The sequence below is a fragment of the Histomonas meleagridis genome (assembly GCF_020186115.1).
Source record: "Histomonas meleagridis strain 2922-C6/04-10x chromosome Unknown contig_68, whole genome shotgun sequence".
In the NCBI taxonomy this organism is placed as follows: domain Eukaryota; phylum Parabasalia; order Tritrichomonadida; family Dientamoebidae; genus Histomonas; species Histomonas meleagridis.
The window spans coordinates 434453-450791 of record NW_027150909.1 but is presented as its reverse complement, the minus strand read 5'-3'; the positions used below and the strand labels follow the sequence as shown (position 1 = coordinate 450791).

The 16339-nt window shown below is 29.6% G+C and overlaps 4 protein-coding genes across 4 annotated transcripts; 1 reads left to right on the top strand and 3 right to left on the bottom strand.

The window, feature by feature from the left end:
• Positions 1-2603: 2603 nt before the first annotated feature.
• Positions 2604-4466, bottom strand: GO595_008496 (uncharacterized protein; the record flags this gene model as incomplete). Its single annotated transcript, XM_067922077.1, has 1 exon — positions 2604-4466. The coding sequence occupies one exon, from the start codon at positions 4464-4466 to the stop codon at positions 2604-2606; it is 1863 nt and encodes a 620-aa protein (XP_067771262.1).
• Positions 4467-4853: 387 nt separating this feature from the next.
• On the bottom strand, positions 4854-7460 carry GO595_008495 (Leucine Rich Repeat family protein; the record flags this gene model as incomplete). Its single annotated transcript, XM_067922076.1, has 1 exon — positions 4854-7460. One exon carries the CDS (start codon positions 7458-7460, stop codon positions 4854-4856), a length of 2607 nt encoding a protein of 868 aa, XP_067771261.1.
• Positions 7461-9549: 2089 nt separating this feature from the next.
• On the top strand, positions 9550-12465 carry GO595_008494 (zinc finger protein 36 family 3 protein; the record flags this gene model as incomplete). Its single annotated transcript, XM_067922075.1, has 1 exon — positions 9550-12465. One exon carries the CDS (start codon positions 9550-9552, stop codon positions 12463-12465), a length of 2916 nt encoding a protein of 971 aa, XP_067771260.1.
• A 2582-nt stretch (positions 12466-15047) lies between these two features.
• Positions 15048-16088, bottom strand: GO595_008493 (Adenosine 3'-phospho 5'-phosphosulfate transporter 2; the record flags this gene model as incomplete). Its single annotated transcript, XM_067922074.1, has 1 exon — positions 15048-16088. One exon carries the CDS (start codon positions 16086-16088, stop codon positions 15048-15050), a length of 1041 nt encoding a protein of 346 aa, XP_067771259.1.
• Between the last annotated feature and the right edge of the window lie 251 nt (positions 16089-16339).

Genomic DNA, 16339 nt, shown 5'->3' with positions numbered 1-16339 from the left:
GACTTTTTAATGATTTCAATTATTTATATATTTTAAATTTTGAAGATATATAATTATTATTACTGCCTTTTAATATAACAAAATTAGTATTGTTGAACAACGCAAAATAATTTTGGGTTATAATTACATTAACATTAAATGTTGGACGATTAAATGAAATTGGACGATCTTTTCTTTACTTTGATTCAATAATCTTAAAGCCAAAAATTATTATTTAGATCAAAGATGCATTGAAAAGCATTCGTAGATGAAGAACTTCTTATGTTATGTTTATTTTAAATAAAATAATAAACTTAAAAACATGAAATAGCCGAATTTCCAATGTCGATAAAAAACGATAAATTTTATGAAGATGAGAACATCTTAGATACATGAACGACATATCAAATTAAAGCATAAATTCCGTTCTATAACATATATTCATTATGTTATTTAAAAGTGTATTCATAATGTTTTAAAGCCTTATCTTTGATTGTCGTCTTAAAAAGATCAATTCTAATACCTCAAAACTGGATTGAAAAACGACAATATAACAACAGGTTTTTTAGAGTTTAACCGTGAGATTTTAAACTTTTGTGATGGCCGATGTGTATTTGGTAAAGGTCTATATATATATTGCAAGCTGAAACATGAAAATCTTTTTTTTGTTCAGCATTTTGATCATGATGAAACGATTGATAACCGATACAAAGCTTATTACACCTTATATCATTCAAAAAGAAATATTAAAAATACAAAACCACGAAAACAAGCAGAGGTTGACTTACCAATGTGATAGGGATGTTTCAATTAATGAAGTTATGAACAAAAAATTTCAAAGATTTAACAATAATTATAAAGTTTTGTTTATCAATGAATTACTTTTAAATTTGTTACCAAATAATGAATCTACAATAATTGTACATCATGATTTTAATAACAAACAAAAAATTCAAAGAACATATTTTTCAAACATTTTGAAAAAATACTTTGATATTGATATATTTGTCAAAAATGGCATAATTGAAGAAACTCTCAACAAATCTTATGAAGATATATCTCCTATTAAACGTGAATTCTCACATTTTTTTATGATTCTAAACGACAACGAAGAAGGACCAAATATTTTGAATGTTTTACTTCATTTAACCGTCATTTTTTCAATGACATTTCCGGTTATTTATATCAAATTTTATCAGAAAAACACAATTTCAGTTCAGAAAATATCAACGACCAAATATACATTGAAAGTAAAAGAAAAGAAAAAAACTGAAAATATTTTTGTATATATTCATGTTTTTGTTATGTTTTTCATGAATACTTATCAAATATATAATAAAGATAATTTAACACTTACAATCATAAATTCAAATGAATTTAATGAAATTTCTCAATATCAAAATATATCGAAATATATAATTATCAGTGAAAATATTTATGAAATTCCAAGTAATGCATTTTCAGGATGGCCTTCAGTTGTTTCAGTTGATTTTGATAACTCAGTCACAAATATTGGAGGTTATGTGTTTATGTCATGTTTTAATTTAGAAACGATTATAATTGGAGAAAATGTTACAACAATTGGTGGTGGAGCATTTTCATTGTGTTCATCAATCAAAAACATTACGATTCCAAATTCAGTATCAGCAATAGGAAATTCAGCATTTTCATTATGTTTTAACTTAACGACATTAACACTTGGATATGGAATCAGAGAAATTGGAAGTTCAGCATTTGGTAATTGTTATCAACTTCAATGTATTTATTATTATGGATATTCAGAACCAGATATTGGAGTAAATGCATTTTATAATGTATCAACAAGTGTTATCACATATTCAACATATGTAGGAAGTAAATTTGGAAATTTAGATGTTGATAAAGAAAACGCAGAAGGAACATGCGAACCACTTCCAACACATTCATTTAGTCAATCGAATACATTTACAAGATCAAATTCATTAACTCAATCAAATGCAACAAATAATTCAATTGCATTTACAGAGTTAAATTCATTTTCTGAGTACATAAGTGCAGTATCAAAATCTTTTTCATATTTATTGACTTATACTTTATCAATTACCCATTCATTAACTATCTATGAAACAAAAACAAAATCATTTTCTTTATATATAGTTAATTCATCATCTTCATATATTGAAACGGAATTCATTTATTATAATTACACAATTGTTATTTACACAACATATTACAATTATTACTCGAATTTCTTTACAATGTTTTATACAAATAATTCGCAAACGAATGATAATAAAACGACAATTATCATTGTAATTGTTTGTGTTATTATTGTAATCATTATCATAGTTACATTACTTATTATGTTATTAATTCGTATTCGAAATAAAAAGGAAATAACTGAAAATGAAAACTCAGAACACAACGAAAATGAAACAGTAAATACATTTACAACGGGAATAAACATATCAAATGTTGAAGAAGACCCATTTGCAGATGATTTTAAAGAAGACAAATTTATTGAACAAATATAATATTTAAATATCAAATGCTTTGTTTAATAACAAATTTTTTAAGATCTTTTCCACCTTTTATTCTTTTATCAAATTAGATTAAAATAATTTAAAAACATATTTTATAATTTATTAAACATTTGTGATTGGATGTATTTCAACAATTGGTCTTCTAACTACTTTCGACATCTCATTCCCCACGTCATCGAAAACATTTTTTAATATAAATTCCAACAATTCCTTTACTTTCAATTGTTGTTCATTAAACTTTTCGACATTTACTTTCCAATTACAATTATTTTCATCGATTTCTTCACACACCTCTTCCCAAAACGCCAAAAAAGCAGCACATCCATTACAGTCTTTAACATCGAACTTATATAGCATTGGATCACTCTCGAACTTAATAACAAATGATTTATCTTTACCATAAAACTCACCATTTAGACCAAACACATCAATGAACTCAACATCTCTCAACAATTCCTTTTTCATGTTAAACAAATCAAAGAAATAATTTGTGTTTTCATATGTGATTAAATATGAACAATCACTTATAGCATACTCAAAAAAGTCTAATAAATTTATTGTCTCATTACACTCAACAAATGGTTCAAATGAAGAAATTTTAAAATTTAAATATTCAAAATTATCAATGATATAATGAACAGATAAAAAACCAAATGCTGATGATATTAATGTTGGAAGTAATATGACATTAGTGACAAATGGTTCAAATGATGTCGGATCGTTATAGCATTGGAAAATTTGTTCTCCAATTCGAGCCAAAAGCTTAGCAGAGACTTTAAAATCTTCGTCGGTGAGAAGCTGTTTGGGCAAAATTGGAAGTGTTTCATTTTGGATAAGTGATGTGAAATAATTGATTATTCCATCTAAATATTGTTGAATCCCTGGACGTTGAACATGAAGAAAATCTAATATAAGATGGACATAGTTCAAATAAAAGTCAGTAAAATTGGAAAATGAAATTGATAATTTTTTGGAATCAAAAATAAAAATGAAATTTTGATTAAGTGTGTTAACTGCAATAAGCTCTTGAAGAAATTGTTCTGTAATAAGTGATAAATATGTCGATTTGCCGGAATTACGTGGACCAACAATTACATCTTTGAAATGATAAGAAACACATCCTGGAGTAATTATACGACGTTTTGATACAATCGATTGTACGCGCGTCATAAGTTCTGGATAAAGTGTAAGTTTGTCTTTGTTAATTTTGGGAAAATGTGATAACAAATTTTGAAATGTAAATTGATGTTGATGCTTTTCTTCAAGCTTAGCTTTTTTGTAAAATGATATTGTTTTGGAATTTCGAAGTGTTGATTCTATAAAACTTGAATCATTTGTTAAAAATTTAGCTCCAAGAATTGAATTGAGTAAACTATTCAATTCTTGGTTTGATGAATCTTCTTCATCAGATGAAGAATTACGAAAAGCAAGTGCTTCAGCTTTGTTGAAACTAGAGCTTAGGGTACGATTATCAGAAGAATTTTCACGTTTAGGAAATGAGATAAAATCTTCTTCCTCATCAAGATCAAAAGCAAATTCATTTGAATCTCTACTTTTATCACTCTCTAGTAAGTCTTGATCTGAGTTGGTTTTAAATGATTTTAATGAAAGTTCATTTGTATTAGATAATTTATATTTATCATCTGGATCAGAATCATCTGAAAGAAGAGTAAACATCTTAAAATTATCAAATATTCCTTCATCATTAATTGTATTTTCTTGATTTTGATTTTCTTTTTTTGTTGATAACATTAACACTGATCCTGGCTGTATTTCACTTATATTCCTTACCAATTCACCACTTTCTAGGTAAATTGTTTGTATTGGTTTTGGAGATCTAAAAATCATTTGACCTTGTTTCTTTAAAGATTCCAACGTCTTTGGCATCATTACCATTCTTTCTTGAGAGGAGTAACTCTCTTTGAGCTTTACTGTTATAAATGGCTTTGAAACCGTCACCCTCATTCCCCATTTAGATAACGGCTATTTTGGGCACTTTTTTTCATCATGAAAACTTTTGTTTCTAAATATTTTTAAATAACGATGAATTCAATTAGAATGTTTTTATTCATAAAATAAAGCATTTTTTCAAAGACAGAAATAACCATTTTAATACCTAAATTGCATCAAACAATTAATGTAAATTCAAATTTGAAAAATGTTATAATGAACAAACATTCATTCATTGGGTTATCGCTGTGTGAAATGTTTCACAAATCTGAAAACGTTTTGGAGTGCGACTTCATTCATCAAAATAATTTTATAAAACATATAATGCAATAAATCACAAATTTATTAATATTTAAAAACATATTATGTATATGTATGTATATATATGTATATTAATTAACATCAGTCCTCGTAATCGAAGTAGTTCTGACACTTAAAGCTACTTCCGGATGAAACGTCCATTCTGATGCACGAACTTGTGTCGCTTTCGCTTCTATCGAAGAAGTCCAAGTTCTGGTCGTGTTGTATATTGACGAAGTTACTTGGCTGGAACAAATTTGTTGTTTGTTTTTTTTGCTGATAAATATTTATATTATTTGATCTCACCAAGTAGTTATTACTTCTGTTTGCACTTAGTCCAGGCCTTCTCATACATAATGATAAGAATTGCGGCGTTTGGAATCCGGTTTCTATTTGTTCTTTATAAACAGTTGTTGGTATTTCATAGAACGAAAGATTTCTGTCTTCTATTTCTTCAATTCCTTGTGTAGGCGTTGGCTGATTTGAGCTTTGGAATGGCAAAGGTAACCCGATAATTAATGTAATTGCTGAATGTAAAAATGGATTTGTTTCATGTAATGCTTTGTTAGTTTGTATTGTCATTTTATCTATCATGTCATCGAGTTCTGGGATTTCTTTTAATGAGAAGTTAGAATGCATTCGATTGTTCGATTGGTTACGGATTATCTTTCGATATAATTTACTCTCTAATATCGATAATTTACTGACATGTTGACGACGTTCTTTAGTTGGTAATTTGGTTAATAATGTACTAACATCTTTCTTGGGATATAAAAATGATACAATCGAATCATTTTGGATAATACTTACAAATAATTTAAATAATTCATTAAATGATGAAAATCGCTGTCCTTCAATTTTAAGTCCAAATAATTTGTTGTTGTCTATAAGTTTACATATTTGTTGAATACCTTCACTATTTAATTCATTATTTGTTATATCTAAGTTAAGCTTTAAATCTGGTTTACGTAATATTTCATTAACAAAAATATGTAAATGTTTGTTGTTAATGAATTTGGTCATATTACCACGTAATGATAATGTGTTAAGACGTGGTATTGTTAATAAATTACCTAACTCAATCATTAATGCTTTAGATGATGGTGAGAAATTACCACCAATGTTTAACACCATTAAATTACCCATTCGTTTTAATAAACATAATAATGCTTGTAAGTCACTAAGTTTCATTCCATTGTTTTCAAATGATAATCCAACCCATTTTAATAAGTCTTGTTTTTCAAATGCTTTAATTACTTTGTTCAGTTTCTTACCATTAAGTTTTAATGCATTCATATGTAATGTCATTGATTTAATATTCGTATTCATTCCAACTGCTTCAATAGCGATGATGATTTGTTCGGAATTAATTCCAGTATTACTTATGTCAACTTCTTTAATATATTGTCCATTACGAATATAACGTGTAAGTTTTCGTAGCTTTGTGTCATTAAGTTTGGTACCACTGATACATAACGTCTCAAGTGGACATGAATAATTTAATAATGAATCAAAGATCATTCCTGATCCAGAACTAATTTTCCCAAGATTTAAATATCGTAAATATATATTAGAATGATTCTCATGTAATGTATGCATCCAATCTGCAAATAGTTCGGCAACTTCTTTAGTAACTACTGACCCTTTAATGTTAAGATACGCAAGTTTCCATAGTTTTGGATTAACGATTAATGCATGAAATAATGCTTTGGTGGATTCTAGATTTAAACGGCATTCAGCAAGGTTTAAATAGAATAGTTCTGTAGGATATCGGTCAAGGACAGAGATAAATAGGTGAATGTCTTCAATTTGATTATATGATAAATCAATATATTTCAATTTGAGATTTTCAACATTGGATGCTAAGGATTTGGCTCCAAGTGTAATATGACAACGTGTAAGTGATAAAAGTGAAATCTTGTTGTTCTTTCTTGAGAATAATTTGGATGCAGATAATAAAAGATCTGGGCGATCTCGATTTGAACACTTGATCCCTTGGATATAGGGACAGTAGACAAGGGCTGTAAAGAATGGACGAAGATGAACAGAACTTAAACTTGGATCAAAGATTCGAAGTGGTACAAGATTTAGATCAAAGATTGCATTGCCATAAATAAGATTACAATGAAAGACTTGTGCAAGTTCATGACAATAATCAACATTGTAATATGTACATAACGCATAATATGTGAATTGAAAAGCTTGTGATGGTGATAGAATATGACCTATTTCTGGAAAAGATCCTGATGGATCGATAAGACTGATGTTTCCTGTGAATTTGATGAATTTACTTCTTGGAATATAGGAGGTTGCTAAATAATAATTTCTGTAAATAGATGTAACAAGTTTATGAAGAGTGCGAGTTGCAACGATTACTGGTGTGCTATTTTTCTTTAAAAGAATATTGATTCTAACTTTAGAAACAATTTCGATTTGGCTGATATCTAGAATATGTATGCTTGCTAAATGTGTTAGTTTGCCACGGTAGCCACTTTTAAGAAGGAATAGCATGTGTTCTGTTAAAGCGTAAGCACCATTAAAATATTTATTTCCTTCGTATCGAATATTTGCCATACTTGTTAATTGCAACTGGCGTTGTCTTCCTGAAATAGCTTGGCATATTTCTTTTAGTTGCTTGCTAGAGAGATTGTCTGGGTGTAACGCCTTCAAGTTTTTTGGATGATTTTGTAAACAATAGAAAAATCTCATCTTGTTTTCTAAACCCTTACGATGGTTTGTGCACCAAGTTTTTGTGATGAAAAACCCCCCAGAATGAATTGAATAATTGATATAAAATACAAAAAGGCGCTCAAAAATTTGTTATTTGTGATTATGGCTACTTGAATTATATAATCCTTGTTCTAACAAAAAAAATATGTCCCAAAAAATTAGGATTTAAGGCGATATATGACCTACAATACATTTTACATTATTTAATATACATATACAAATATATGTAATTTAGAATGAGACATTATCTACAAATCATTAATAAAAAAATGATAAATATTATTTCATCACACATAAATTAATAATTTCATATAGGATGTGCTCTTGGTAATTTAGGCTATTACCTTAATCAAAAATTTTTATTCGGCTAAAATGTTATCCATTTTTATTCAGTACACAACGATAATAACCGATTCTAAATGTTTAATTTTTGTTTCAAACAAAATTCAGCTTTGAGATAATTTGTTCTTACATTGATGTTGGTAATACTTAGCGATAGCTTATATATTTCTTTCGTATATTTCGTTTTTAACCCATAATTTAAAAAGTAATTTCAATTTTTTTGTTATACTGACAAATAAAATTTTCTGGGAGCCATCCAACGTTTTGACATTGAAATTTCAATGACCATTCTTATTTGAATAGGAGGAAAATCTTGGGCTGTCAAAAGTACCTCTTTGAAATTTGTTAAAGCTATTCGTTGAGGAGAGTTCAGATAACAACAAACTTAAGTTATTGTCTTTTTTGTAAGTTAAGTTATGTTTTTTTCGAGAATTTTACAAAAGTAGTTTTTTACTGATATTCATTGGGATTATGTAAATGTAAGCTGAACAAAATCAATTGATCAGTTATTCAAATTGCATGAAAATCATTTTTTTTTTTTTTAGAAATCCGATGTTTATCATTATTTTTTCCCTAGGTTAAGCTTAATTCGATTTTCTGAGAATTTTTTTTTGCTTTTTGTTAAGATTTTGGATTAAACCAAAAATATAAAATGAAAATATCTTGATTTTGTATGACTAAAATCGGGAAATACTAAAGAGTATATTAGAAATATTAATTGTAATAAAACTATAAATAAAATTTTAAAAGTTTTAAAACAGAGATCTTTAACGCCCTATAACAAACGAATGACCAATTCGAGCAATGAAAAACCCCGCTCTGAAAAAGTTGTCTTTTGAGTTCAAAATAGCCGAATTATGATATTTGGTCGGCTGATTACACAAACAAAATTCAAGTTTCAATATTTTACACAAACAAAAAAACAAATTTTCGAAATATCAATAAAATTACGTAAGATGAATACATGTGCATATGGATAAGTAATGTGATGTCTCAATTTACGCCTAGAATACAAAAAATAAATTTTATAATTTGATTTTCTAATAAATTGAGAAGATAATTGGTTGGACTTAAAGTCGTTTACGATCGAATGCAATTCAATGAGAACCGTTTATTTTTATTACTTGAAGAATTCTTAATAAACTTTTGCTTTTCAGATTTTTTTTTTTTTTTTTTTTTTGTTGAATTCAATGAAACAATGCGCTTTCTTGCTATTAAGCATAAAAATTAGCTTTGACATTGCCTATATTTATTGATCCCCAAACGTCACTTTTGAATCAAACTATGTTAATATACAAATTTTAGCAAAACGATTAACAGTTTTTCTATTTTACGATATAATTTTGAATAAATCGATAGTTGTGGAACGAATCATGATTCGTCCAATCTACCAATTAAATCCATATAAATTTCATTGAAGTAAAATATGACATACACCATATACGGCCATTTAAATAATCAAAAAGTAAATACTTATTTCACTGAGTCTGTTTATTAATATCTATCGTTTTCAGCTTTCTGTTGGAACTTGATTTGAGCTTAAGATTGAAAATTTTTTGGGCTTAGAGAACTTCAAATTAGTAAAAATGATTCCTTTTGTAAGCTAAGTCAAGACTGGGTTTAAGCCCTAAATAGCAATGACTTTTCGTATCATATTCTTGGCGGAGATTGCAAACGGTTTTACGGTTATTACATTTGCTTGATACAAAGTATGAACCCTTATCTTATGTCTCCAAATCCTATTCAAAATGGAAGTGGTGCACCATTTGTGGTTCTTCAGGGGTTTGAGCAGTTTGGTACTACACCTTCCGGATATCAACAATTTAATTCAAATCCTACATCTTATCAACAATATAATAATGTTCCCTATGGTTTCCAACAGCCGAATAGCAGTTCTCTTTATATGCAACATAATTATGCTCCTCAAAATTCACAAGAATATCAGTTTAACAATTCCCCACAGAGCTTCCAGCAATTAAATGCGCCACCTGCGTTTGATCCTGTTAGCATCCCACGCAACTACCAACAAAGAAATTCTTCAATATCTAGCTTCCAACAGCCTGAGGCCATTCCACCAAGATTTGAAAATAATAATCGACCACCAGGTTTTGAACTCCACAGTGGTCCTCCATCTGCACATGAGTTACAAAATGGTCCTCCATCTGGATATGTACTGCAAAGTAAAACATCAAATGGTTTTCAGCAAAATAGTAATGCGCCGCCACAATTTGAAAATCCATCCAACGAATTCCAGCAACCAACACCGTATCAACGAATACCCAATTTTCCGCCTGGATTTGGAAGTAGAAACGCATCAGTTATGTCTGAACAGGAAAATGGCGCACCGCCTGGGTTCGAAAATGGTTATGTTCCAAATGAGTTTGGCAGTAGTAGTATGCCGCCAGGATTTGAAAGTGGCTATAGACCTGTCGCATCTCAGCAGCAAAATGATGCACCAAATGGATTCGAGCAAACAAATACTGGTAATGCACCGCCAGGATTTGAGCAACAAGTTAATGAAAATGCACCGCCAGGATTTGAGCAACAAGTTAATGAAAATGCACCGCCAGGATTCGAAAGTGTTAATCCCAATGCACCGCCAGGATTTGAGCAACAAGTTAATGAAAATGCACCGCCAGGATTCGAAAGTGTTAATCCCAATGCACCGCCAGGATTTGAGCAACAAGTTAATAACAATACACCGCCAGGATTTGAGCAACCAATTAATGATGATACACCGCCAGGATTTGAAAATGTTAATGATAATGCACCACCAGGATTCGAACAACCAATTAATGATAATGCACCGCCAGGATTTGAAAATGTTAATGATAATGCTCCACCAGGATTTGAGCAACCAATTAATGATAATGCTCCGCCAGGATTTGAAAATGTTAATGATAATGCTCCACCAGGATTTGAGCAACCAATTAATGATAATGCACCACCAGGATTTGAAAATGTTAATGATAATGCACCGCCAGGATTTGGGCAACAAGTTAATGAAAATGCTCCACCAGGATTTGAGCAACCAATTAATGATAATGCACCACCAGGATTTGAAAATGTTAATGATAATGCACCACCAGGATTTGAAAATGTTAATGATAATGCACCACCAGGATTTGAAAATGTTAATGATAATGCACCACCAGGATTTGGGCAACAAGTTAATGAAAATGCTCCACCAGGATTTGAAAATGTTAATGATAATGCACCGCCAGGATTTGAGCAACCAATTAATGATAATACACCACCAGGATTTGAGCAACAAGTTAATGAAAATGCTCCACCAGGATTTGAAAATGTTAATGATAATACACCGCCAGGATTTGAGCAACAAGTTAATGAAAATGCTCCACCAGGATTTGAAAATGTTAATGATAATGCACCGCCAGGATTTGAAAATGTTAATGATAATACACCACCAGGATTTGAAAATGTTAATGATAATACACCACCAGGATTTGAGCAACAAGTTAATGAAAATGCTCCACCAGGATTTGAAAATGTTAATGATAATACACCGCCAGGATTTGAAAATGTTAATGATAATACACCGCCAGGATTTGAAAATGTTAATGATAATGCACCGCCAGGATTTGAAAATGTTAATGATAATACACCACCAGGATTTGAGCAACAAGTTAATGAAAATGCTCCACCAGGATTTGAAAATGTTAATGATAATACACCGCCAGGATTTGAACAACCAATTAATGATAATACACCGCCAGGATTTGAGCAACAAGTTAATGAAAATGCTCCACCAGGATTTGAAAATGTTAATGATAATGCACCACCAGGATTTGAGCAACCAATTAATGATAATGCACCACCAGGATTTGAACAACCAATTAATAGCAATGCACCACCAGGATTCGAACAACAAGTTAACTTCAATGCACCACCGGAATTTGAAAATGTTAATGCCAATGCACCTCCAGGATTCGAACAACCAATTGATATTTCATTCAAATCCGCTCAGCCACTTGATGCCAGCGCACCACCAGACTCTTCGCGTCCAAGTGAATTCGCTCAGCAAGGCATCAGCTTGCGCCCTCCTCCTGTTCTCACTCTTTCCCAGAGCGCCATTTCCAGCGCGCTTCCATTTCCGCGCAGCCCCAATGCGAACTATTCAGTTTCTCGCCTGTTCTCGATGCGCACCATCGATGACACGCAATTCTCTCGCAACGTGTCCTCAGAGCAGCTCAAACTCAACAATCTGCTTGATACCAAATCGAAGCAAACTGCGCAACTCATCGAAAGTACCACTGTTCGCTTCAAAGCCATTTTTAAGGCGGTTAACACCATAAATTACAACATACAGCAGATGCAGGAAACATTGACACAGAATAATGAAAACTACAAATTATATTATGTCGTCGAAACGCGCGATGTCTCTGCTGTTATTGCATATATTAAAAATGTGCAGCAAAATGTGCTGTTCCAAGAAATCAAAAATTATTCGCAAAGAACAATCGCAAACTTCTTACGAATTGCATGCGACGCGAAAGAAGAACAGAGAAAATTCTTCGCGCAGTATATAAATGCGGCAATAAATAAATTGAAAATTAACGGGTGCACAAAAAATGAAGAAATAATTGGTGAAACTTTGAGGAAATATGAAAAATTCATATAAAACAAATCTGTTGTTATGTTTGTTCGAGTAAATAAATTTAAATAACTGTTCATAATGTAAATTTTGGAAAATGTTTTAATAACAACTGAAAAAGGAATTTTAGTGAATAAGCTGAATTTCATGAGAAGAAACATTCAAATACAAATATTATTTTGTTTTAATATCACTTAAAGTACCGTACTATATCATTATGCAGAAATAATTGGTGAAACTTTGAGGAAATATAAAAATTCATATAAAACAAATCTGTTGTTATGTTTGTTCGAGTAAATAAATTTAAATAACTGTTCATAATGTAAATTTTGGAAAATGTTTTGATAACAACTGAAAAAGGAATTTTAGTGAATAAGCTGAATTTCATGAGAAGAAACATTTAAATATAAATATTATTTTGTTTTATTGATATAACTTAAACTCCCGCACAACAAAATTTTTATTTTCTTGAGGTAGATTGATCAATACAAGAGAATAACTTCTAATAACAGTTTCATTTGAAACAAACTTTCAATAAAAAGTTTAATCGTTGAAAGATTTTCCTTAACAAGAACTAACATAAGACAGCATTTTAAAAACAAAATTATCTCAATAAATTTTCAATAAAGTAAATAAACATCGCATACTTTTATCTATTCCTTCTTGTTCTTCAAGCAAAGTAACAATTTCATTGTAGCCTTTTTGAGTTGCTAAATTAAATGCTGAACCACATAATTTAAATAATTTCCAAATATTACATAGAAATCCAAAATTATTAAAATAAATAATAAGGGAAACAAATGATTATCTTTGGCATTGATGTCGATTCCTTTTTGTTTAAGAAGTAATTTCACCATTTCTGTATGACCATTTAAAGATACTAAAATAAGTGCTGTTCTAAATATTTTATGTAAATTCCAAATATTATGTAGAAATCCAAAATTAATATTGCAAACAATTTAGTAAACAAATGAATATCTTTAGAATTTACGTTAATTTTTTCTTGTTTGAGAAGTAATTTAACGATTTCTTTGTGGTTGTTTACAGATGCATACATAAGTGCTGTTCCAAATAATTTAAACAATTATCAAATATTGCTTAGAAAAATTATTTTATCAAAATATAAATTAAGTAAAACAAATAAATATCCTTAGCATTTACATCAATTTCTTCATGTTTAAGAAGTAACTTAACTATTTCTATATTACCATATATCGATGCGATCATAAGTGCTGTACTAAATTATGTAAGTAGTTTCCAAATATTATTATAAAATTTCAAATTATTAAAATAAAAATCAAATCAAATATATGAATATCTTTAGTATTAATATCAATTCCTTTTGATTTTGTAATATATTTCACAAGTTCAATGTTTCCTGATTGTATCGAAAAAATTATTATATTTTCTGGGATTTGATTGAATTCAAGAAAATATTTAACGAGAAACAAATTTCCATTTTTTGCTAATTCGTTGATAATAACATCATTGATTATCATTCCTTCTTTGATTAAAAATGATAAAATTTCATAATTATGATATAAAATACAAAACTTTCCTAATTCTTCTAAATTATTACATTTTTCAGTTTTATTTTCATAAAGATACTTAAAGATTTCATTTCGATGAAATTTAATTGCTGATTCATATACTTCTTCAAATGATGAATGACTTTGTTCACATATATGAATAATTTCAAGATTTCCACCTGCAATAGCATATTTAAATGTATTTTTTATTTCAGATCCGTTCATAAGTAAAAACTTAAAACATTTTATTGAGCCAAAAAATGCTGCATAATCAATTAATGAAACATAATAATGATTAATAATTTCACATCTTTCATAAAATGATGGCTCAATAAGTTGGCTATAATCAAAATTTGTTTGTGATGATATTTCTTGAAGTTTTTCGATTTCATCATTTCGTATTATTTCAAGGATTTTACTTGGATTAACACCTTGTTTAACATATTTCTTATGAAGCTCAAAATCATTTTTTGAAAGATCTTCTAAATTTTCTTTTCTTTCATTAGAGATGTTGAGCGTATTAACTAAACTTAAATTTAAATTTTTTATATTAAATCGATGTTTAAGATATGAAAGTAACATATTGTCTTCTTCAAATTTGGGTTCACTGTAATTATGTTCAATCATTTTCTCTAGAAGATATGATGATTCTGGTGTATGAGTATGAATAAGAAAATTATTTAAAACATCAAAAATTTTGGATTTAATTTCATTTGTTTCCTCAAAAATTTGAATTTCCTTAATAAATTTTAAATAGAATTCAGAATTATTTATTGGTAACATTAATGCCGTATATATAATTTGGCATATAATTAAGTTAAAAGAAAATGGATAATTTATTTCAAATATATCATTTATTGAAACATTTTTAAAAACATTTTCTTTATCTAAATTAAATATTATTTCCCTTAATAGTTCAAGTTTTGACCATAAAAATGAAATATTATTTTGTTTTGTTATTTTCTTCATAATTTGATGATAAACAATTTGACTATGTCTGTTTGGTTTTTCTTTCCATATTTTCATATCAAAAAAAATTATTATTTCAAGATAGACATTTATTTTTATAAACATTTCCCGCTACTTGCCAACTTCTTCAAACTCAACTGGCATTAAAGGCGAGTTTTTGAACTCATCATGTATTTCAGGAGGATCTTCAACTTTCTTTCCCTTCGTTACCTTGTTTATTATGTTGCACTGCATTCCAGCTGCAAGCAAAAGAACAGAGAAAAGGTGCCAGCGAGTGAACTGCTTATTCTTGAAGAGAAGAAATGAGAGGCAAACAGTTAGAGCTTTACGTAATGAAGTGATCATAACTGTTGTAAGAGAGCCGAAGACTTTCATTATGAGATAAACAAATTGAATTCCAACGGCTCCGAGCATTGAAAATAATAATAACTGTAAAATGGCTGAAGGACGTTCAATGCACCTTCGAATGCCACTGAACATTTGACCTGTAATAATGGCAAACGTGCCAATAATTAAAGCGCCAAGACTATAAATTATTGATATCAATTCTGATTGAGAAGCGTTATAAAAAGACATCATTTTATCCTCTAGGTTTGAAGCAATTGCATCAAATGCTAACGATGTAAGAACAGCGACAATACCTAAATTATCATATCTGTTTTGACCTCGAACATCGGCAAGAGAAATGCCAATAAGCCCAGAAACAATGAAAACGACAGATATAACTTCAGTGTTTTTTGGCTTTTTCTTCAGAAAAATTATGTTTCCAATCATGACAGGAATTAATTTGGATGATTTAAATAATACCTCTGTTGGATAGCTAAGTCTAAGAGCAGCAACATTGGCTAGAAGCATAGACGCAATTAAAGAGAGTGATGTAAATACGTAATGCTTAAATGATGTACTTAATTTCATTTTTCCAAATATAATCTTAAACAATGTTGGAAACGAAAGCGATGCATAGCCAAAAAGCTGACAAAAGGTCAGGAATAATGGTTCTGAAAACCCGTAATAATCTGGCGAACATAATTTTTCATGAGCAAATCCATGGAAAAGAAAGGTAGCGAATATTCCAACTGCACCGAACAATAGAATGAACAATTTAGGCCAAGATGAAATGTTGATTCCAAAGAAGAATACTTCCTCTTCCATGAGCAGAATGAGCCTGGCCAAACTTTTTGTACAAAAAGTTGGCAAAACGGGTTTTGGAATCCAGCAGCTATTCAATTCCTCTGAAAAAAGAGCTTTTGAAAAGGTTTACCCATCGGTATCGTTTTTCTTAGCGAGCTTTTTCTGTAGGAATTTGTGAGCTCTGCAGTCGTTTATAAAGTTTACAAAAAAAATCAATTTTTGAACGCAGTAACCCAAAAAAGGTTGCCAAAATAACAGCTATGGCTTGCCCG